General features: G+C 42.1%; 1 protein-coding gene across 4 annotated transcripts in view; it reads right to left on the bottom strand.

The window, feature by feature from the left end:
* The window catches only part of NAA16 (N-alpha-acetyltransferase 16, NatA auxiliary subunit), a 68693-nt gene extending 49920 nt beyond the window's left edge, over positions 1 to 18773 (bottom strand). For 2 of the 4 annotated variants that reach the window (XM_051644128.1, XM_051644129.1), the window contains exons 1-4: positions 18412 to 18773; positions 7644 to 7728; positions 5347 to 5451; positions 332 to 489 (exon numbers count right to left, since the gene is read on the bottom strand). In XM_051644128.1, coding sequence (XP_051500088.1) covers positions 332 to 489; positions 5347 to 5451; positions 7644 to 7728; positions 18412 to 18465 — 402 coding nt within the window. In that variant the 5' untranslated portion in view covers positions 18466 to 18773. Of the gene's footprint in view, positions 1 to 331; positions 490 to 5346; positions 5452 to 7643; positions 7729 to 17559; positions 17643 to 18411 lie in introns of those variants that run through there. The other 2 variants (XM_051644126.1, XM_051644127.1) reach the window with 2 other exon arrangements.
* Between the last annotated feature and the right edge of the window lie 3944 nt (positions 18774 to 22717).

The raw sequence follows: 22717 nt of genomic DNA on the forward strand, positions 1-22717 counted from the left end.
ATGCACAGGCACAAGGTCCTCACTCGGCTGCAGTACTCAGAACCCCCTCCTGAGTCAACCGTATCCCAAAGTCAGTTATGAGTTGAAAACTAGAGTTTTACAAGATGATCCACAAGTCAAATTGTACAGAACAACTGTACTTCTAGTTGTGTTCTCAACATTTTACAGAGCTCTGCTGAAACACATTTTCATGCTTTCCTAAAGAGCTTAAAACACTTTTGAATCAGCAAAAACAAGTAGCAACAGAATTCCTACCAACAGAAGTCTTAATGAAATAGAGTAACAGGAGAATGATAACAGCAATAAATGGGAAGTGAAAGGGGATACTTACTCTATATCCTTCTAAATCCCTCATCTGAATCTGCAACAGGGAGAGATCTCTCAAGATCTGAAGATTATCTTTGTCTAGTTTGAGAGCGTTCCGGTAACACTTGATGGCTTCATCATATTTCTTATCAGAACGTTGCAAAAGGCCATAGACGTGCCAACCTAATGCTCGTTAAGGAAGATACATTCACAGTTTTCACAAGATCAACACCCTTATAAATTATGTTTGATTAATGCAGCCAAACTTTGCTGACATATACTAAAATATTAAATGCTTCAAAAAAACCCACTAGTCCCACTTTTAAATCTTCTTCTAAGTCACATTTGTAACCCCCCAAAACATTGTTACACAAACTAAACGATCCGAATTCCACAAGACCCAAAGAGTTATCCCTAGAGATATATTGTCTAAAACATACTACTGGAATTACAGTAGAAATTCTTACTCTTAGAAGTGTCTCCCTCTAACAGTACAATTGTTGTACAAGTTTTACTTTTCCTCATTTGCCTATCTGTAACCTCAATTAATCTCCAGATTTTAAAGCAAAGGATTAACACAGAGCTACATTTTATTCATTGACAAGAGGAAATCTTAGCATTACTGTGCACCAAAAGTCTTTGCCACATTCTCAGCAGCTCAGATTTCCATCAGTAGTGTGCCATTTCAATAGACTTTTCTCCCACAAGCATCCTTTTTTATTGTAGAAAGATTCTGAATTCAAGGCAGGAAACCAACATAGGTCACAGCAATGCATTACACTGTGTGTGCTTAGATCAACCTTCAAAAAGTCTTACTAAGATTACTTGACATGCTCTACATTTTGCTATTAATAGCTCACTGAGGCAATGTCTTCCACATTAGTAAATCTGAACTTATTCTGAATTTCAAATCTGAAGTGACTCAGAAGTCCTCTCAAGAGGCTCTCCCACATGCCCCTGAAGCAACAAAACAAGACCAATCTTGGATAGGTATATGCATCTCCTTCACCTGATTTCAATTAAGATGGTTTAAATAACTTGGAAGTGCTAATTACCAAAGTATTTAAGAGCTCTAATGCTACTGAACTGAAACAGATGCAACTGTCCCCTCCAAAGATAAAGTAATTTCTACACTTGGCATCTCAAATAGTTGAGAAAGCACAAATTCAGTGGGTTAATGTGGTCAAATTAAAGAAACTGTAAGTTCTCTCTTTCTTAGAAAGACTCATGTCCTGAAGTGAGTTCTAGATATGAAGATATAAAACAAGTTTGTAATTATCAAGAATAAAAGATGTAAGACTCCAATGAAAAGACTTGTGAGAACTAATAGCCTGAAGGAAACTTCTCATACAGAAACAAGAAACCCAGTTTTTCATTTCTACAGGAACACCAAATCAACTTCAAACAGCTGAAGCAAAAAAAGAGTCCATATGCATCTTTGAGACTGCTAGGAGAGCTGCTATTGCTGTGGTGAAAAATGGGAACGGGGCAACATTTTAGATACAGTTTCAGCAGTTGGTCTAATACTGCTACTTCTTTCTATAAATCCTGCCTTGCCTATTTGAGTTCAAGTATCCAGGACTCAGATCAAAGTGAGATGTAGCATCTTCATATACCTGCCTCAGGACTATTGATTTAGATTCTCACCTAGAGAAAGACAATTCTGTCTAAAAGAATTTATGAGCACTTTAACAATGTACTTAAATTACTGAAAGCACCATCTTAGTCTGTCAGGCATCATTACCACTCCTGAATTCAATTGGTAATCTGGCTTAGTATTTCTTGAATAATTCTTTGCACAGCAGTCAAGTCATGAAAAGCATAAACCTATTCAGAAATAAGTGTGTAGAGTAGTCAAGACTGAGAATAAGAAATTTTAACAGCTGATAGAAGCCTATTAATAAAGCAGTGTGTCACCAATTTGTTATGGTAGACAGCTCTGGGCAGTCTTGCATGGGTTCCTGCAGCATTCTCAGTAAAACATGCCAATATATGAAATTTTTCCTTGAAACAGCATAGGTCTCTGATCAGCTCATTACAGTTATAGCAAAAAATGTGTCAATTCATTTGTAGTTTGACCAGAAAACTTCTGTTTGATGTTTGGTTTGTTTTTTTAAAATTTTCTACACCTCCTTGAACAAGTCAGTGCACTGAAGTGACTAGCTATACTTCAAGCACACTCTACCAGCTGCTTTCTAAAAAGCACAGATGACAATTCATCAAAACCACCTTCAAATGTTACCACAGAAAACAACACAGATGTACTGCACCTACTCAAAATCAGCTCCTGGATTGAGGTGACTTTAATGGCTGCCACTCGTGCTCCCTTTATACCAAATGTCAGGCACTAAGTCTGCATAAAAAAAGCAGGAACTGTAAACATTATTTCAGAGAACCTCCCAAGCTCTGCTTAGGTAGTGCTAAGGATCAACAGGCTTTCAAGCTTTCATCAGAACTTCATGTCTTGCCACAAGCCTTTCCAAAGTATGTAGAAGGAACCACTACTAACAGTTCAGCCTCAGATCTCAGCCTCTCATGGACTAGAATATGTATTTGCCTAGTCTTGACTCTTCTCATGCACAGGAGCCCCACCATCAGGAAAGACTCCAATACTGAGGTAATGACTTTATCATAGCACATCAGGGGCTCTTAAAGTGTGGTAACAATAACAGAAGTTTGCTACTTCTTTATAATTTACCAAGAGATGACAACTTGAAGTACTCTGAATAAACCTGATGCCTAGTCTGGAATTTATTCAGTATCAGCTTGCTTGTGCTCTCTAGGGAAGTAATTCTGCCTAGACAGATGACTCTAGGGGATTCTCTGTGGAACTGTAACAACACACTTGAGTGCCAGAAGTTGGAATCTCTTGCTTTGTCAGAGATCATTCTATGGATGCAGCTTTAAAAAAAACCAAAACAACCAAAAAAACCCCAAACAAACATGAGCACTTGTGCCTAACAGGATTCATATGATTACACTTTCTCTGAATTCAGAAAACAAAAAATCCTTGCAGTTGTCTTAACAAGTCAGTAAAACTGTGATAAAAATCCACTATAACTCATAACCAGAAAAAAAAAATTCCATTATTTTAAACTTCTCCAGGAAGTGGTCCCTTTGAAAACATGCATGCCTCCAAAATTAATCTGAAAAAGCACAGATGCCTCCAGAATTTGTAAGGAAATCACTTAGACAGTTTTAAGAGCCAACATGAATTGCAGAGAAGAATCAGTGATGCTGGAAAATCTAACTCTGGAAATTTGCTTAGGAATCAGTCCTCCAAAACTCTCCACTAATTCACCAAAATTCTATTGGTCTCTGATTTAAAATGCAAGGCTTCTTACACAGATTAAGCTGTTCAGCTTTTAAGATCAAGAAGATATATTATCTTTGATTGTTCTATGGCATGCATCTAGTAACTGATAACCTCCACACACTCAGGTTTTTTCCCCCAACCTCAAGCTCTTTGGACCTTTAACATAAGAATGGTCTAAATAGCAACACCTTTGACTTAACTACATGGCCATGGGAAAGTGTTTCCTGTGATACTAAAGGAAGATAATTTTTTTCATGTTAACATTTTAAATATTTCATGAGAAATTTGTCCCTTAACACAACATAAATGCTTAAAAAACCAAGCAAGACATTCTGTGCCAATCTGAAGTAGCCTCCTACCCGTGGCCTGAACAGAAGACAGCTACTGAAACTCTAGGGTAGCTCTAGGGTAATCTCCACAGGTTTAAGCTTTCGGAAGATAAGCTGAGAAAAGACTAGTAGTCATTAAGCCAGAAGACATAGATCCAAAATTTAGTGGCAAAACAGGTATTTTCAGAGCAAGTCTAGACAGAATTTCTTATACCTTTTTAAAAGAGAAGAAGACTTTAAGAAAGGCCAGATTTTGCAAGCCATAACAAACTGTGTGGTGAGGTCAACATGCTGGAAGGAAGGAATGCCATCCAGAGGGATCATGACAGGCTTGAAGGGTGGGCTTGTGCAAACTGATGAAGTTCAACATGGTCAAGTGCAAGGTTCTGCAATTGAGTAGGGGCAATTCCAAGCACGAATACAGGCTGGGTGGAGAATGGATTGGTAAGTGCCCTGATGAGAAGGACTTGGGGGTGATGGTGGATGAGAAGCTCAACATGAGTCAGCAGTGTGCGCCTGCAGCCCCAAAAGCCAACCTTGTCCTGGGCTGCATCAAAAGAAGTGTGGCCAGCAGGTCAAGGAAGGTGATTCTACCCCTCTACTCTGCTTCCATGAGACCCTACCTGGACTACTGCATCCAGTTCTGGAGCACCCAACATAAGAAAGACAAGAAGCTGTTGGAGCAAGTCCAGAGGAGGGCCATGAAGATGATCTGAGGGCTGAAGCACCTCTCCTATGAAGACAGACTGAGGGAACTGGAGTTGTTCAACCTGGAGAAAAGAAGGCTCCATTGGGGAAGCCCTATAGCACCCTTCCTGTACCTGAAGGGGCCTACAGGAAGGCTGGGGAGGGACTTTTTACAAGGGCTTGTAATAAGAGGACAAGGGGTAATGGACCAAAACTGGAAGAGGGGAGATTTAGGTTAGACATCTGACATTCTTTTGTGCGACAGCGGTGAGACATTGGAACAGATTGCCCAGGGAGATTGTGGAAGCCTCACCCCTGGAAGTGTTCAAGGCCAGGTTGGATGGGGCTCTGAACAACCTGATCTAGTAGGAGGTGTCCCCGCCCATTCAAGGGGGTTGGATCTAGATGATTTGTAAGGTCCCTTCCAAACCTTGCCATTCTATGATACTTATTTTCTGCAGAAAGTAGGCATCATAGATGGCCTTTCCTATGAGATAAATGTAAAAGGCATTTTTCTTAAAGATTCTGCAAAATTTAAGAAAATAAAACCTTATTTCAAGTATTTAACGACTAATATTCACTGTACACACCCTACTTCAGGCTTTTTTTATACAGACCACATTATGTACTTAAAAAGTAAGTATTGATCATACATGCAGAAGTGAGAACTCATAGCAAAAAGATCAGGTTTTGCATTACAAAGGATACAGACATGACTCTTTACATCATTACGAAGTCCTTTACGAACAAATTCGTATGCTTCTTCCTTCTTCCCAAGGCAGTTCAAGGTCAGTCCCTTCATTGCGAGCGTCTCTGTAAGAAATACCATACACTGTTTTTGACTTCCCATACACTAACTTCATAGTGCAGACATCCTTTGAAGTTGTTACACAGTGAAGTTCCCCGTTATATGATAAATTTAGATCAGGATAGCAGCCTAGCACAGCTGAAGACTGTTATATGGAAGCATTTCCTTTCTTTAGATTGGTCTTTAAAAGATCACTGCAGAGCATCATACAGATGTGATGAACAAAGACAACGTGCACTTTATTAATACAAAAAAGAACTTCCTTAAAGCCAGTTATACATATCAATAAGCTAAAGCAAGTTCTGAGAGCTTCTCAGTGTGTGTTAAAAGTTCCAGGCAGGCAGGTCAGGAAAAATAAATAATTAGGTTGTGGCATACCAGAAGAAACAGACTTCTGTCACAGCTCCACTATTACAGGTTGCTTACAAAGCATTAGTTGAGAAGACTATTTTCTGCTACAGTATTTTGGGGGTAAAAGACCTTCTCAAAGTAGCAGCATTTTAATGAACATTCTGAGAGTCATAAGATTCCAAATAATACATTGGTATGACTACTGCTCCCCTGCTTCCCTCATTCTTCAAGTAACACTGTGCAAAACAAGTTGCATCTAATACATGCGTTATGCCTGAGAGCTGTTCCAGATTCATATTTCATGTTTTTTTGCTAAAAAAAAAAAAGAGACCACTTAGTTTTGGTCCCTGCCAGAAGATTATTCACATTTTCATCATAGTACTCTCATTTTCCTCCAGCTGCAACCTTTCCCCCAGTATTAATGGCAACAGCCCATCATCTCAAGGTCAGCCATAACAGCAGTTAAACATTTCATTGATAGACCCGCTTAACATAGTTTTCTGTAAAAGTACACCTGAAGTGAATGATGACCCAAAATGAGCCAGGAGTTTTATTTATTTTTAAACTGTCCTACATCCACACTGTCAGAACAGAGAAAGCTACAATACCTGCCCAATAATATCAGGAAGCCTGAAAAAGAATATCCACACTGTGGGAAGCAGGACAACCTAGTCCTACCTTCCCCACACCAGGGAGATTGCTGTCCAGCCACAGCGATCCATCCGTTTGCCACCTTCTCACTAAATTTTTCAAGTTCCTTGTCTCTGAAGCTAAGTGTGACAACAGTGCAGCTTCCCATCAGACCATTTCATTGGCTTAGTTCTGCTTCAGCTGTTCATTTCAGGCTTTGCTCCCAAGCTTCAAAGCCATTAGTGGCTCAGAGCCCAAAGTAGTATGTGGACTGCCAAAGCAGCTAGTTGTCCTGGAAAAGTTTAAGAGGCAGCAAGAGCACAAGAGACAGATGTATACAGAGATCTTATAAAAACACAAGTGCTGGTAGAGACAAATGCATTAGGTCAGAGCTGGACAAGCCACTCTATCTTTGGAGCAACAAGGAAACTGTACTTTTATCTCTAAGGAAGTAATGAAGATGAAGAAACAGCAGACACTGATGGAAGCACAAAAAGGATTGGGTTAATATTTTGCCAATGTCAAACAGGGAAACACTTTTACTGACACCGTACATACACACTCAGTATTAGGTTGCAGACAGACAAGAAAAATTCACTGTATCAGAAGGAAATATTGGCTGAACCATGCAATAGGAACTCTGCAATACAGTAACACTACAGAGCACCTTATTGAGGATTAAGTTCAGACGGAGTTAAACAGAAGTGCTGCCCTGTTTTCTGAAGTATTTATCAGAACAGGATTCTGTTCCTAGATCCAAGTCTTAGCAGGGCCAGTTTTACACTTAAATTCGCTCCTTCTTAACAGTATGAACTCGGGGAGGGGGGGTGGGGAAAGATTTCTAATTCATTGGGAGAATACACTCATGTAATGGTAAAAAAAAAAAAGCTGGGCTTGCTATTAAATAGGAATGTAATAAAAACCCACACTAGCATTCTGACCCAGAAACCTAGAAAGGCAACATATTTGGAAGCTTCACTGAAGTGTGCTTCCACCATATATTTTGGTCTTCATCTCACCACACAGGAGCATTTGACTGAGCTAGAGGGGAATCTTGGGTCTGAATGAACAAAGACTGAAAATCCAGTAATTATTAAGTTCTAAGAATAGAATTATATTTAGCAACAGGCTCTTTTCATTCCCATTAGTATAGAATAGACTTATTACACAGTTAAGCTCACTATAGGAGAGAAAAAAATGTTGAGTCTGCAGTTACCTCCATGCTCAGCGAATTTTGGATTAGAGAGGATCATCTTGCAGAACTTGAGTCCATTTTTGTACTGTTTTTGTTCATAACATTTCTGGAAAAAAAAGGTGAAATATGATCACTGAAATGCATTTACAAAAAGAGTACCTTAACACATTATCACAAATGCAGTAGTTCTTTCAGTAAGGTCTGGAAATAAGACCATCAAGAAGCTCTAGCTGAATATGAGTATTCATATTATATTGCCTTTTTACAGCATTCAGAATGGTATCTGCCTTCATTTTACATACAGCCAATGCCTCACTGTCTCCTTTTATAAAAATCTAGTAATTCCTTTTCAAAACAAATAGGATAGGCAAGTAAGAATATCTACTTTGATCCAGAAATTTTTAAAATAGAGAGCCAAATTACAAATCTTGACTCAGGAGAACTTTTGAGAAGAGTTAGCCTTAAAGAGCTGATACACTGCTTTCAATATCCCATTTCCCTGGCTTAGTGACCTCCCTGACTAAGAAATCTCAGACAGAAGACTCTCCTTGTTGCTGGTGTAGACTTTTGTGAGGAAGGAACCATGAAGTAGGATAGACCTATTGTAACCTCAAAAATCTACATACAGATATCCAGGGAGAATGTACCTGGGTATTAAAAAAAATAATTAAAAAATCCAATTTCCAGCTGGAATAGTACAGCTAAGGGCTACTCTTAGATTTATCTAGGGTACCATTTACCTAATCACTAGGGTAAACTAGCAACAAATGCAGCTCAACTGTGAGAACACAAGGAAAAAACCATATATATGAACCTGAATCCCTTTTCTTCTGTCAAAAGATATTACCTGATGTTACTAAGTCAGTAAGGTCTTAGTAATTTGATTACTGAATACAAGACAGTTGACCACTTTAAAATAGATTTACTTAAGCCAGTTAAAGGCATGCCTGTATCAGTACGTATGAAAATGATTTAAGGTCATTTAGCTTCTTAACTTGAAGAAAAAAAATCCAAACAAACAAGGCTTAACTTGGCACCATATTCAGTTAATAAGGTGCATTGTCCTGCTGTAACTTAGACAGCTATCCTCAGGAGAAACTGTGTCACTTCAGTTACGTGCTTGAGTACTTTAACTGTCTCTCATAGAGCACTCCCACTCCATTAATCTTCCAGGAGAGAGGTAGAGTGTAGCAACTCCTTTGCAGTCATAACACATCATCAGATTGCTTCCCAGGGTACAAGCAATACAGAAACATGCATTGGCTCACGCCTGAGTAATTGGTTGAGGTGCCAAAACAAAGGTCCTCCTCCAGTTTGTGGGAAAGGCCTTAACTGCAGACAGTTTTTAAATCTTTGCCGCCTGAAACTCAAGACACCTGCAGTTAACCATGATTAAGTGGAGACCAAATAATGGAATAGTTTCGGTCAGCAGTAACCTTTGGACATCACCTAAATCACCCCTCAAAACAAAGGGGAACTAACCTTGACATCAGATCAGGTTGCTCTGCCTGGCTGACTTCTGGCAGTATGGCTAGGGAGTTCCCATTAGAGGCAAATAGTTACGTAAATTAACTTTTAAACAACAGCAACAAAAAGGCTTGGAGAGTTTTAAACTGACAATCAGCTTCCACATTTTCATCTGAAATAGCCAGGTTGCAGGAAAACTTGGGAGTCCCCTCTTGGGGAAGGTCTAACTCTTCCATTCAACTGTTTTTTCTTCCTTAACATAAAATGCATAATATTGTTTTTAAAGAATCATAAGAAAATACCAGCAATGCTCCAAGTATTTTTTTAGGCATGCCTGAATAAATTTAGCAAGGATAACAGAGCAGTCAACATTCATCCACAATTCTACAACTCTTGCAATGTTAAGTGAAACCCCAAATCCACAGCAATACTTAAGCACAGAACAGAAGCTATTTGAGTCAAGTGTGACCTTAAAATAGATTAACTACTTGAAGTCCTATGTATTATCTTTGTTCTGACATTTTTATCCTATAGAGTTCAGTCTTAGGACTGGAGTAAGAACTGAACTTAGATTATTATAGACAAATTTGAGATTTTTGGACAACAAACAAGATCAGATTTTCCAAAGGGCAACAGATGGATGGAAGAGGGAAGGTGATGCTCTCTACTGAGAGAGAAGCAGAAATTAAATGTTCACAGTTGTCTGGCTTGCAGAGAGACCACCAGCATATTTCTACTTGCATATGAACAGGTTAGCTCAAAACTAGACACAAGCCACAGCAGTTCTTGGCCACCTGCTAGTTTCAAGCCAGACAGACAGCTCTTAAACTTGTGTGTCCAAACATGGAATGATTACACCATGCTTCACCTGTATCTTGTTTACAGGAGACAAGAGTTCAATGCCATATACCATCTCATTTCGTAGTACAGATGGAAGTGTCATAGTTGAGAAATTTGATGTCTCAGTATGTATTCTCAGGTTTCGTACTAATCAAGATAAATATCGCTGAAATGCCTTAATTAGTAGGTCATAGATCACAGAATGCCAGTTTGGAAGGGACTTGAAGGATCATCTGGTCCCATCGCGTTAAGTCTTTAGTATATTAAAAGCTCAAGCTAATACGCTGGGTTGGTTTTTTGGTTTGTTGTGTTTTGTTTTTGTGTTTTTTTTTTTTTTTTTAAATGGCCTTATCTGTTGCTCTGTGAGGCTCCCCATCACCCTTTTATAGCAATAATTTCCTGCTAAAACTAAAGCCAAATCACTAATCTCTACATGCTTGAAACCTCAAAGGAAGATTTTGGCGAGGCCAAAGTATTACCCAGACTTCTGCTACCAGATGTTCCAGGAAGGATGTTACCTTCTCTGGCAAACATCTCATACTGGCTTATTCCCTTTTTCAGCATTAACTCAAAGATATAATCTACTTGTATATTTTGCCATACAATTAAGCTAGACATTTTCTGCACGTTCAGATAGGTATCAGGTGCCTCTACATAGGTCAAATAGGCACAGCATCTAGAAGTTACTATAACTGTAAAGGTTAAAAATACCGGTAACAAGGCTACAGCAAAGAGCAAGCATAGACTAATCCTATATCACAGTACCTTGCTACTTCTACTTACAGAACTGCCATTCACAAATTCTAATTTATTTTTCTTGTGTCATGCTATCATTTTTTAAACAGATAAAACCCCTTTCTGCTACTAAATATCAACAGAATCAGGGATTTGAATGGTTAACATTATTTATAAAACAGTGTTATTTCATGTATCACTAATCAATCACAAGTATGTTCAAGTATTTGCAACATCAGGTTAGTAAAGGGATACTTTTACAGACTACCTCCTTAAAGCATTTGCCACTCAAAAAAGGTCTTGTATTGAGAGAATAGCTACATTTTTCACACACTGAAAATAGAGTTTAATACACAGACTGGCAATTTTATGGCTAAAGAATCTCATTATGGCCCCCAGACACTAACAGTCCTGTCTTAAGAAAAAAGAACCTCAACTACTTACTCAGAGACTGCAGTTGCAGCAGCCAGTTCCCTCCCTCAGACCCTGTCCCTAGTGCCTCCAAGTGTACTGAAGTCACACAATGTTGTTTCATAAACCATTTTCATATGGAAGACAAATAAAATGTATTACATTCAAAGAATAAGGGGAGGTATCACATCAAACCAAGTAACAGTGTTAAGCACAGCAACTAGTCTGTATTGATCAACTTAACTCTTCTAATAATAGTTTTAAGTTGTTTAAGGGGGTATGTGGCTGTAACAAAGCCATAGCTAGTAAGTCCAATCTGAATGAGACACACTGAGCAGTCTCACACTGAGCATAAACAATTTTCTTAAAGAACAATACTGCAATTTGGAAGTTGGTTTTGCCATCTCTTGACAACATTTCATTAAACACTAAATTCAGACTACTGCCAGCAATTTAACACTATTCTCAGATCCCACCTGTGCAGCCCACATCCTATTAATACAGGTCTGCACATGAATGTGCAGCCCTGCCAGAAACATGCTGGACCATCAGAACAACCAGTAATAAGCATTTCAGCAAAGTAGCTAAAAAAACTGGCTTCAAGCTTTATTAGAAGAACATAATTTAAGTTGTAGTGTTCCCTGCGACTGTACTTCCATATAATCCTGCCTGCAGACCTCTCACCTCTTGACAAAACTTTAACACCTAGAATTAATCTAAACAAGATTTTCATCTTAGATTCTCAGTGCTTATTACATCTTCAGTTTTTTTAAACTATGTCTGCTGTGTAGCACTGACAGGGGGGAACCAGATGTAGAAGGAATCCAAGGGCTAAATGTGGAACATGAGAGCCTAGAAAAAGACAACGCTTACCAACCAAGCCCTACAGCAAGAACGCTGGCAGTCAGTGTGCAGGGTATCTGTCCAAGCCACAATGGTGACCAAGTTCTGTAACAAAAAACCCTCAAAGTTATCACTGACTGTGATTCCAAGCAGCAACTCTTCCAGGAGCTATGTGACAAATATTTAGAGGCTTTTCAGATTATTAATATACTTTCTAACCAAAACCAGACAAGGACAATAAAGGAACACCAACATACTGCTGGTATTCCTAACTGGCATTTAACACTTGGACTTTTTCAAAAGTCTTCCTTACTTTACTGCATCTCCATTTAAAATACAACCTATATTTCTCAGAACAGTTGATAAAATGAATTTAAGTACCTTAGATTTCAGGCAGGAATGCCTCTTTTAAAGGGGGAAGCTTGTTATTAAAAAGCTTGCCTTTAACTAAGACCTTGTCTAATTCTGCACTGTGCACACATGCCCAATACAACTTCAATCCCTACAATATCCTTTGCTTTGAAGAGGCAGAAACAAGAGAATGTGCAGTAGAAAGAACTCTTGCTTACAAGTACTTAGCAGCTGTAACTTCCTCACTATTTGTGTAAGTTCTCTACTGTGTATGAACCTGTATATGCCTGCACAAAGCAGAAATTGTAACAGCAACAGCAGAAATTAGACAACTCATAGCCCCATCATACATTTTCAACTAGTTTTGAATCCACACTTTGTGTAGAAGTACTGAAGAGACCACTCTGCCACATCTCCTGGGATGAAACTGCAATTTGCCTAGGAAGATCTGAGACCAAGCAGGTGCTCCACAAGCTAGCGGAACTGCATCTGTGAGCAGTTAAGCTAATTAAACTATCAACTTCAGAACTGTTTTTGAGACCTGATAAACACACACGTATAAATCTCAGGCTTTAAAAAAGTTATGCTTTTATTTAAACATTTTAAAGCAAGTTCAAGGCAATTACTGATGCCTAAAAATGCTAATTTCATCTCAACAATCCACAGAAGATTTCACAGTGATTCTAATAAAAAGGTTGCATGAATTGTAATAGATCAGGCTATAGAAACCAGACACACCTGGTACAGGCCACCAGAGGTAAGATGCAAGAGGCAGATGCATAGGACAAGGCTTACAAAGAAGACAAGCATTATTACATTTCTCTCCAAAAGATTCTCAGCCTCCAGTTATTTGTGCCTCGACAATCCTCTGAGCCAAAGGGTACATTACCTTTCTCACACACACAAAAAATAGGACTTACCCATGACACACAACCTGGAGTGCCTAAAACTTTTCATAACTACTACATCTTGCAACAAATCCACAGTGTTCCACTACCTTTTAGTTAAGAAATGTTTGTTTGGACCCTGCTACTTTGCAGCTACCTTCCTACCAAAATGAAAACTAGGCATGATAGCTTGACAACAGGCAAGTCCCTACTTCACTTCTCCAGATGGTTGATAATTTCAGAATCTTCTATTAAGTTCTTTCTCCTTCAAGACAGCAATTTCCTACCTCCATTATCCTTTTGAGGAGGCTGGGGAGACAGTGGGGCAGGACCAGGGGGAAACAGCAGCAGACACAGCATTGCAAATGTAGGCTTGCAAAGTGCTTGAGTAGCAGCGCAACAGCATTTTTCTTTTCCTAGGATTGACCAGCTTTCAACTACAGTACAAGGGAATTGCTTTAACAGAACCTCAAAAATCCCTAAATCTTACAGGCAATCCAGCTCACAGCCCATATAAGGTCTACATTAAAGTATGATTTCCAAGTCTAATATTAATCTACAAACAACTTAATTTACTATGATTCAACTTACTCCAAAACCATGTCATAATTCTGTGCATTTTCAGACGGTCTTCACTTCTTGTGCCGTTAATAGCTCAGTATGACTGAACTGTTCCTTCTATTCATCGCTTGTTCTGTTCACTATCACCACAGGCAATTAAGAAAAAGTTCCAGAACCAAACACAATGGGACCTAACTCTGAAAAGTTATCATTTATTCATACAGGAACTTCCCTTAAGAAAAGTCCAGGGTGAATAAACAACCAGGACCATTCCATGGAAGCCTGTTTTATGGGGCTTTTCACTATGACATTTACAAACTCCTTTTTAAAAATTAAATCAGGAATATTTATTTGGGATAAAGTCTTCTCCAAATCATACTCCTTCAAATCACTAACAAATGTAAAACATGATTTTCCCTTATGGAAGTCTTACTGACTCTTACCATTAGTCTATTGCCTGTCCTTTGCAATTCTGTCATTTTACTAGTCTGCAGCTGCCAGACAACCTCACCACCTCTTTTGAAACGTCAAGGAAACAGCCTATGTTTTTTTCTAAGCTGCCCCTTCATAGCAGCACAATTAACAGCCCCACAGTTCAGTCTTATTAGTTACACCAAAGTATTTTTTACTGACAGCTTCATGCTCCTGTCTTTATATGAAGGTATCTTTAACAGAGACTTCAAACATCTACTACTGCAGTAGTGGATTACAATGGCTACTTCAGCTACACTATTAATCTAATTTCAGAGACAATATTTACCACAGCATCATACCATCCCAATTACTGAGTTTAACAGTTTGGTAACACCTTCACATAATTACTAGGAGAATGACTACTTTCATGTTTATGATCCATTGTTATTTCATTACATAAAATAGCTTTTAGAAATTTAATCAGTAAGAACTAATTTAATTCCCACAAACACTTGTGTATTTACATTTTGTCAGAGGAGAAATCTCTTAAGATTATTTTAGGAGTCAGGGAACAAAAAGGACACTACAGAGAAGTTGAGCAGCTCCTCAGAGATACAGCATTTTAGATAATTTCTAAGATTTCCTCACTCAAAAAAGTGGAAGATACATGCCTGAATCAACTAAGCTGCAACAAGTCACTGCTATGAAGGTGTATACTTGAAGACTTCATGTGTTTAATCATTTGAAGTCAAACAACAGTAAATGGCTGAATTGGTCTTAGAGTAATGCTGTGTATCTGAAATTACTAGGACTTAGCTCCCTTGTAACAGGATGAAATATTCACAGGCTAGCCCTTCCTCGAGGGAAACATTTGTAATTAATGCAGAACATATTGTTGCATAAAGTAAGTTTTGCTATTTACTTAGACATCAAAGGATTAAATATTTAAAGGCATTATACCATCCACAAAAAAGAACAGCAGACAATGCCCTACACTGTGTGACACTGGACAGACACCAATAGTTACTACAAAATACTAAGCACTTCTTAAAAACAATTTGGCAAGTAAGCCCTGTTAAGTATGACAACGCTACCATGGCTTTCCTCTAAAACACTCAGAGACTACATTATCATGCCTTGTCCAGACAGAGCTGATCTGATGCTATAAAGCCAAAGTTTAAAACTAATTTTAAGATAAGACAGTTTATAATCCAAATTTTCAGGTGGTGGGAAGAAAAAAGTTGAAGCTGCTCAAACCAGAACATACTCTTGAAAGTAAACCTAAAACTCTGTTTTAAACACAAAAATAAAAGATCTGCCTCAGCTTACTAGATGTAAACACCCAGTGCACATTACCAAATTTCATTGTTAGAAAGAAGCATTTTTAAGTTACCACATGTACATTCATATTTTAGGTTGCATCTGCCCCATTCACTTTTAAAGTCACATGATCCGAAGATTTTAAGGGGCAAGAAGCACACCAGCATTCCTATATTATTTCTTCTTTATTGATGCCTTTCTGTTTCCATGAAAAGGGAGCCAGTAAGCTCTCAAACACTTCCTCCATGAAACTAAGAAGCGAAAGAAAAGAGCTTGAAGTTGGTCAGCCCTAAGCAACACCACACTGTAAGAAGCAGGGAAGTGCACTAGCTAGTATGAGAAAAAGCCCCTGTAGAAAACAAAAGAAGCACGTAAGACCTGGAAGCCAGGACAGTGAGAGAAATGAGCTCTAGCACTACCTGAAAGTAGTACTGAGAAATTCTAACTATTACCTAGGTTGCAACTGCTTCTAGTTCTCTCACCACACCACAGCTAGTTTTAGGTCAGCTTGCTCAAGTGCTGCCAAGCAAGCAGGGACACCAATTGATGTGGCTTGAAGACTATTTAGTCAGCTTTCTGAGCAGACTTCACAGCTTACAACTGAACTCCATGAGGCCACACAAATTTGGGTAGCTCTGCAAGCTTGGTCTGCTGTTAAGTTACATGGTCATCTTGCTCAGACTGTTGATAACGTGACTCACGTGTTACATATGTACACCAAGTCACTGCCTCCTAAGTAATTCTCATTGTCTCCAAATGAGTTTCCTGTTTCCTAACTAACATGCTAACTCTCCACCGAGTATTTGTAAAAATACTTAGTCTTAATATACGAGTACAGTTTCCTTGCATCTATTCCAAGTGATTCAATCACTACATGCTTGTAAGGTCTCACTATATAGCCTCCCACATAATTTCCCCCTTCCCTCTCTAATTGTTAAAATGCCTAGAGTATCCTTAGTAATTTCAAGTATTCTGGCAATGCCAAAGTAGGGAAAAGTTTCTTCAATCAGAGAAGAGCTTTTGGCACTACAAGCTCTGCTACTACACTAAAATACTCTGAAGCATGTCAAGCCACCAAATGGTTCAATTTGTACTACTGGAGACATTAGTATTCCAGAAAGAGAGCACAGCATGAAAAAGTCAGAGCTAGCTAGAAAAAAAGTAATAGGCAATTAAGTTTCAAGAAGTATCAATGTATGAAGTGACAAGCCAACAAGTAAAAGCCATTAACACTTCAGGAACTGTGACTGGCCACTACACAACACCAGTTACACCTTCTGAAGCAAGTAGCTTTCTTTCTTTCTTGTCTAAACACTTATACACTGTCTACTGCTTAATTAAAAAAAAAAAGTTAATCTAAAACATGTATCTCCAGAAAAATCTCCTCTATGTCTGTTGGAAAAACCTCAAAAGTGACTGCTACTCTGAACTTGTTTGCTACTAGTGAGAATAATCACTTAACTGTTCTAATATTAGTAATTTATTTTTAGCAGAGAGAAAGAGGAGTGCTAGAATGACTTACTAAGATGCATACCATAAGCATGCAGTAAGCAAAAAAAAAAAAAAATCACCATTGAGAACCATTAAGTCTTTTAAAATCTGCATACTACCCAAAGCAGGTAAAAGAAAACAGCTCTGAAACACCTGCTGAAATGCACCATCTTCATACTGAGTACACACATGGTTTAGAGCTCAGCTTCCTGAGGCCCAAACACTCATGTCCCAACCACAAAGGTACTGAAGCTAGCTGAACAAATTCAGATGTAACTGAAGAAGTTCGTGCCTACCAACAAATCAGCACGGTGCTGCACAGACCTCCTCTGCCTGCGGATTAGTGAACGGGCAGAAAACCGTTCAACTTTGCTGAGGCTGGGACTCCACTACTATCACACTGATAAGCCCACGACGAGGGGAGTCTGCTGTTTTGTTGTGGGCTTTTTTTCGGGGTTGTGGGCTGTCGGTGTTCTTTCTTTCCCTAGAGAGTTAACATTATAAAATCCACGGTGACTGAGTGGAAACTTAACAGCTCCAATGAGCTCCTTCTTTAAAGTTAAAGTGTCCTTTGCACCATGAAGTCTCAAACTGCTGAAGCAGCCTAAGATACCAACCGAGTCAAAAGCAGACCAGCACACAGAAGTCGAGACGAGTCTCCCAAAGGACATACAGCGTCAGGATACGGTGGATATCAAGCACCAGACGTCTTCAACTGCACTGAAAATTGCTCAGTGAGCAACCTTTAACCTAAAACCGACTTTCTTACTGAAAACGAAGCACCTACAGAGATCAGCTCAGCAACGCCAAATCCCTGCTCCGCTTTGCACCGTGATTCGAGGTCTCCTCCCCACCTCCCGAGCGCGGTGACACGAGCAGGAGGCGGCCGAGGGGAGCAGCCCCCCCAAGCCCCGGTCCCAGACCCCCGGCGCTCGGCAGGAGGGGCGTGATGACAGCCCCCACCCCCGAGGTGCCGTCCGCGGGACGGCTCAGGGCGCGGGGAACGTCCCGCCTCCGCCCGCTTGCGGCGGGAGGGACGCGGAGGACGGAGCGGCGGCGACGCGCTGCCGAGTCCCGCAGCCGGAGCTCGCCCAGGGCGGGAAGGAAGGAGAGCGGCGGCCGCCGGGGGAGCGGCGGGCGGGCGCCTGGCTAACCGGTTCCCTCCTTCCCGCCCTCGCCCGGCCGGGGGCGACACCGACCCTGCCCGGCCCCCCAGACGAGCGAGGGGGGCTCGCCCGGCCTGCTCGGCGGGCCCCAGACAAAGGAAGGAAACGGGGACGAACCGGGACGAAAAGGCAACAGCAGCAGCCCAGGCTCCCCCCCGGGCGAGCGCATCCTTTTTTTCGCTCAGCCGGAGCCAACTCCGGCAGCGGGCGAAGGAACCCGCGCCGCGGGCCGGAGGGCACCGAGCAAGGCCGGTGTGCGGGAGGAAGGAAGGGAGGGAGAGAGGAGCGGGGCCGGTGGCTCACCAGGATCCGCTTGAAGAGGTTGCTCTCCTTGGGCGGCAGCGGCACGGACGGCATGGTGCGGGCGGCCCCAGGGCAGGCGCGGCGGGCGGGCGGGAGGGAGGGAGGCTGGCAGGGGTGGGGGCGGCCCAGGAGAGGCGGCCGGGCGGCTGTCGGTACGAGGGACGGGGAGGGGGGCGGGGGGGAAAGGAGGGAAGGAAAATCCCCAACTCCGCGGGGCGGCAGCGGCGGCGCGACTCCTGCCCGGGCGGCGGCGGCGGCGACTCTTTAACTCATTGGCCTGCACCGCCCTCCCCGCCGGCGCCCTCCGACACTGCGGCCCCTCTGCGCAGCTGCCGGGGAGGCCTCGCCGCCCGGCTGACGCTGCAAAATGGCAGCCGGGGTCCCCTCCGCGCAGGCGCAGCGGCGCCGGGCGGCCCCGCTGCCTCCCCCGCGCGGGCGGCCCCCCCGCCCCGCCCCGCGCCGCGCCGCGCCGCGCTGTGAGGGCAGCGCCTGCCCTGCCGCCTGCTCCCTCCGCGCCCTCGGCCCAAGGGGCGGCTTCGTTGTTGGGCGATTGTAGCGCTGCTCCCCCCGGTAGCCCTGAGCGGCGTTCCCTGCCGTGAGTGCGGCCGGCAGCCCTGAGGAGGGGAGCCCCGAGGGGGGGAGCCCCGAGGGGGGGAGCCCCGAGGAGGGGAGCCCCGAGGGGGGGAGCCCCGAGGAGGGGAGCCCCGAGGAGGGGAGCCCCGAGGAGGGGAGCCCTCGGCAACGCCCCGAGAGGAGGAAGGGAAGGGTCGCCCACCCGCTGAGCACATATAATATAATGATATGTTATAATTCCCGCTCGCCCAAGGCCCGAGTCTGGGCTGTTCCGAGGCGAGGGCTGTGAAAACGGGGTGCGGAGAGTTCGGCAGCGTTTGGCCTCTCCCGGCTGGGAGGGCAGAAAGTCCGCTTTGTGCGCTCGCTCACCCTGCTTCTCTGCCCCTGGCAGCCTGGTTTTAGCCGCTGTCCCAAGAGCTCACTTAAAACTGTTATTTCGGAGAGCCAGGCTGCCTGAAAGCCTGGGAGGTATTGCTGGAAGAGAGCGAAGTCTGTAAACTGCAGGGCTTTGGAGGGGCTGCGTGCTTGATGTGCCCTGGCTGGTATTTAAGGGAACAAGAGCGAGCTCAGCAGTCAGCCTGTCAGCAGCAGGGATGTCATCTATTGCATTAATGCATTTTTCAGCAGTTGGTTATGTAAAACTTCCCAGCACTATCGTGCATGCTTAGAACAGCAAGCGTTTATTCATGGCTTGGCTCCTTCACCTAAGGAGGTTTTAAGGTCTTTTGAAATATTTTTTTTTTTCGTCTTGTTATTCCCAGAAATCGCTCTTAAATGAATCTGTGCGAAAACTTAAAAAGCATCAACAAGAAAAACCAACCAGAAACACTAAAACCGCATGGCCTGGGGGGGCATTTACTTAGAAGGAAAACTGGTTAAACTGTCGAGGTTGCAATCAATTAAAGACACCATTTTACAGGGGGAAAAAAATAGCCTCAATTAGAATCTCTGTTTAATTACTCTTTAAAATATTAATTATATTTTGGTATGTTTTAAAAGGATATTAATTTTGTAATAATATGGTTATCCACCTACTGTCCCAGATTATGAATATGATACATATGCACAGTAAAGCAAGTGTGTGGAAAATAGTATATAACGAGCCACTTAGAAAAGCTGTGTGCTTAACATATTTTATTTAGTTACACATAAAGTGGGTGACGGTGTGACTGAGGATCCCAAGCAGCACATCTTTGACTTGTCACAAGCATTGCTGAGGCTGATGGATGTGATAGCTGCTTTCCTTTCAGGCTAAAGGAGGAAACAAGAGTGGACAACTTCTTGGAAGAGAATAACCTGGATTGTGGCCTAACTTGGGGACTACTAATTAGGGGGGGAAAAAAAAAAAGTGGTAGGCTGTGGAAGCCTCCTGAGATGAAAACAGCCAACGTGAGGAGAATGTTAAAGAAGTACAGTGTATGTTTTCCTGGTTCTTTTTACATGAGCACCAGTTTATGGCCACTTTTTTTGTGGATGGTGGTTGTTTTCCATGTGGCTTTCCACGTGTTTAAACGTATAGTCTGTAATAAGTTTCCTTATAGAAGGAATCTCTTTATTGTGTTTACTTCTCACTTTTTTGTTTCGGCATGCTTCTAATGATGTCAGTCACCTGGATCACTTGTAGCAGTATGTGTATTTTCCACATGCTGTACCCAATTGACTGTTCTTTCTGCTCTATGGTGTAGCACTGCTGTATTCCATATCTGTTTTTTTTTCAAAGCAGGAGTGTTGTTGACAAGGGTGGCCAACTTGACTTTGCCCTGCTGCATCATTTTGAGAGCCTGTTTGTACCATAGTACGTATTCAGTGCTTTTTATAACTAGGTGAAGCCTTGACTCCATGAACTCTAGTTTTCTGTCTTAGCAAAAGGCACGTTAATTCTCCGGTTGGGTTGAGTGATGAACAGATGCATCTCCAAGATGGTCAGCCAAATACTGTGCTAGGTGAAACTTTGGTCTGAAGCAATAAGGCTGCTCATGACAGCTAAAGGTCTCTGTTTCATGCTAGTCCAAATACTGGAAAGAACGCTGTCTGAAAATAGGCAAATTGCAAATAAGAGGCAGGGGTTCGATTTGGGTGGCTATTAAAAATCTATATTAAAGGATCAAGAAAAGGAAAGAGAGGAGGCAATAAAAGAAACATTTGTAGACTGGCTGGGAGAGAATAAACAAAGAAACCGGCTTTGGGGGGAGGCAGAGCTCTCGTTGAAACTGAGGTTTGGGAGCACAGTCAAGAAAACTTCTTGCCATTTAATCCCACTGTGCTGGGCAAAACAAAGCTCTTTCTACAGGCTTTGTTAATAAACAGGACTGTATTCAAGACGCGTATGATTCTGTCACCAGTTTTTCCTTCAAACAGAAAGAACTCAGAAGTCTTGACAAACTATTTGGGTCGAGAAGAAGGAGCAACGTTAAAGTTATGTATACATTGTAACAAGCTTGTGATTTTTGCAGTGTTTCTCACTTTACTCAGTGACCTGTCAATGTCAATTGGTATCCACAGAAGGTGCGGCACGATCCTTGCAATTCACTAAACCGAGTTAGGCCCCCCTGAGCAGAAAAGGGCCTCAGTGTGGGCAGAGACCTGCCTTCAAGCCAAGCACACTGCAAGGCCTGGAGCCTGTTTCTGATGAGCCGTTTATTTGCCTCCAGTTTCTAAAGCAACTGGCAGTTTAGGATTGCTGGATTTAAGAGTATAGGATGGCCATGGCTGTGCTGAAGCCCTGAAGCCCTGCTGTACGTGTGCTGTCTCTCTTCCCTTTTGCACTGGATGTCCCTGTGGGCTGCTGTGATGGCTGGGGAAGGCAGTGGCACTCTGCCTCAAGCAGCCTCCTTCCTGTAACCCCCTGCCCTCACCAGCTCCACAGACACACAGGTTTTCAGGCATCAAGGTGGAAGCAGAGATGGCAACAGGATTTTGCATACTTCATATGTAACTCCCATATTACCTTATAAAGGCATATAGTAAATATGGGGAAAGGGTGTATCTTCTACGTTTTCAACATGAGATGTATGGACTAGGTCCTGTGGTTGATATTATATCTGGCAGCCCCGCTGACAGTACAGAGTCCAGCCCTTGTCTTGGCCGTGTGGTCCCTGTGCATTCCCATAGGGAATGGGAATACATTCCGTGTGTGGTCTGCTATGTGGTACAGCCTGCCCTACAAGGCAGCAGACCACGCAGGGCTGAGAATTTGTTATTTTCACACTTAGAACTCCCCATGAAAGCATAATAAAAACGGAATCATGATTGATTTTAATCAGAATATTAATAATAAGAACCATTACTGGCTGGAGTAGAAGCTGATTTGATTTTCCTTGGTCTACTCTCTTCTTTTAAAATCAGTATTTGAGTGCATGGGCTGCTTACAGTTTTCATGTTCTTACTAGCTTCTCGGTTGTCCTCCAATAGATTACTTTCCCAGGATTTTTAAGTATCAGGTTGCATATTTAGAGTCCCAGTGCAAGGATAATTTTATTATTTCCTTTCACTGAGGTTAAGTCATAGCAGAAGCAGAGTGTGGTGTGGTGGGCACAGCATCTGGACGATGGTGTCTCTCCCTACACAGCACACAGCAGGCTCAGGCCTGGGGAATGACTTTGAGGTTTCAGGGTGATGTGTGCTGTCGCCCCTTTGTAGGCTGGATCAGCTCTGGGGTGGGTTCCATTCTCTTGGAAGAGTCTTTCAGTCTGTCTGCCTTGCCTCCTGTCCCAATGGAGCAGAGCCAGATTGA

Source organism: Apus apus, chromosome 1 (assembly GCF_020740795.1).
Source record: "Apus apus isolate bApuApu2 chromosome 1, bApuApu2.pri.cur, whole genome shotgun sequence".
Lineage (NCBI taxonomy): Eukaryota > Metazoa > Chordata > Aves > Apodiformes > Apodidae > Apus > Apus apus.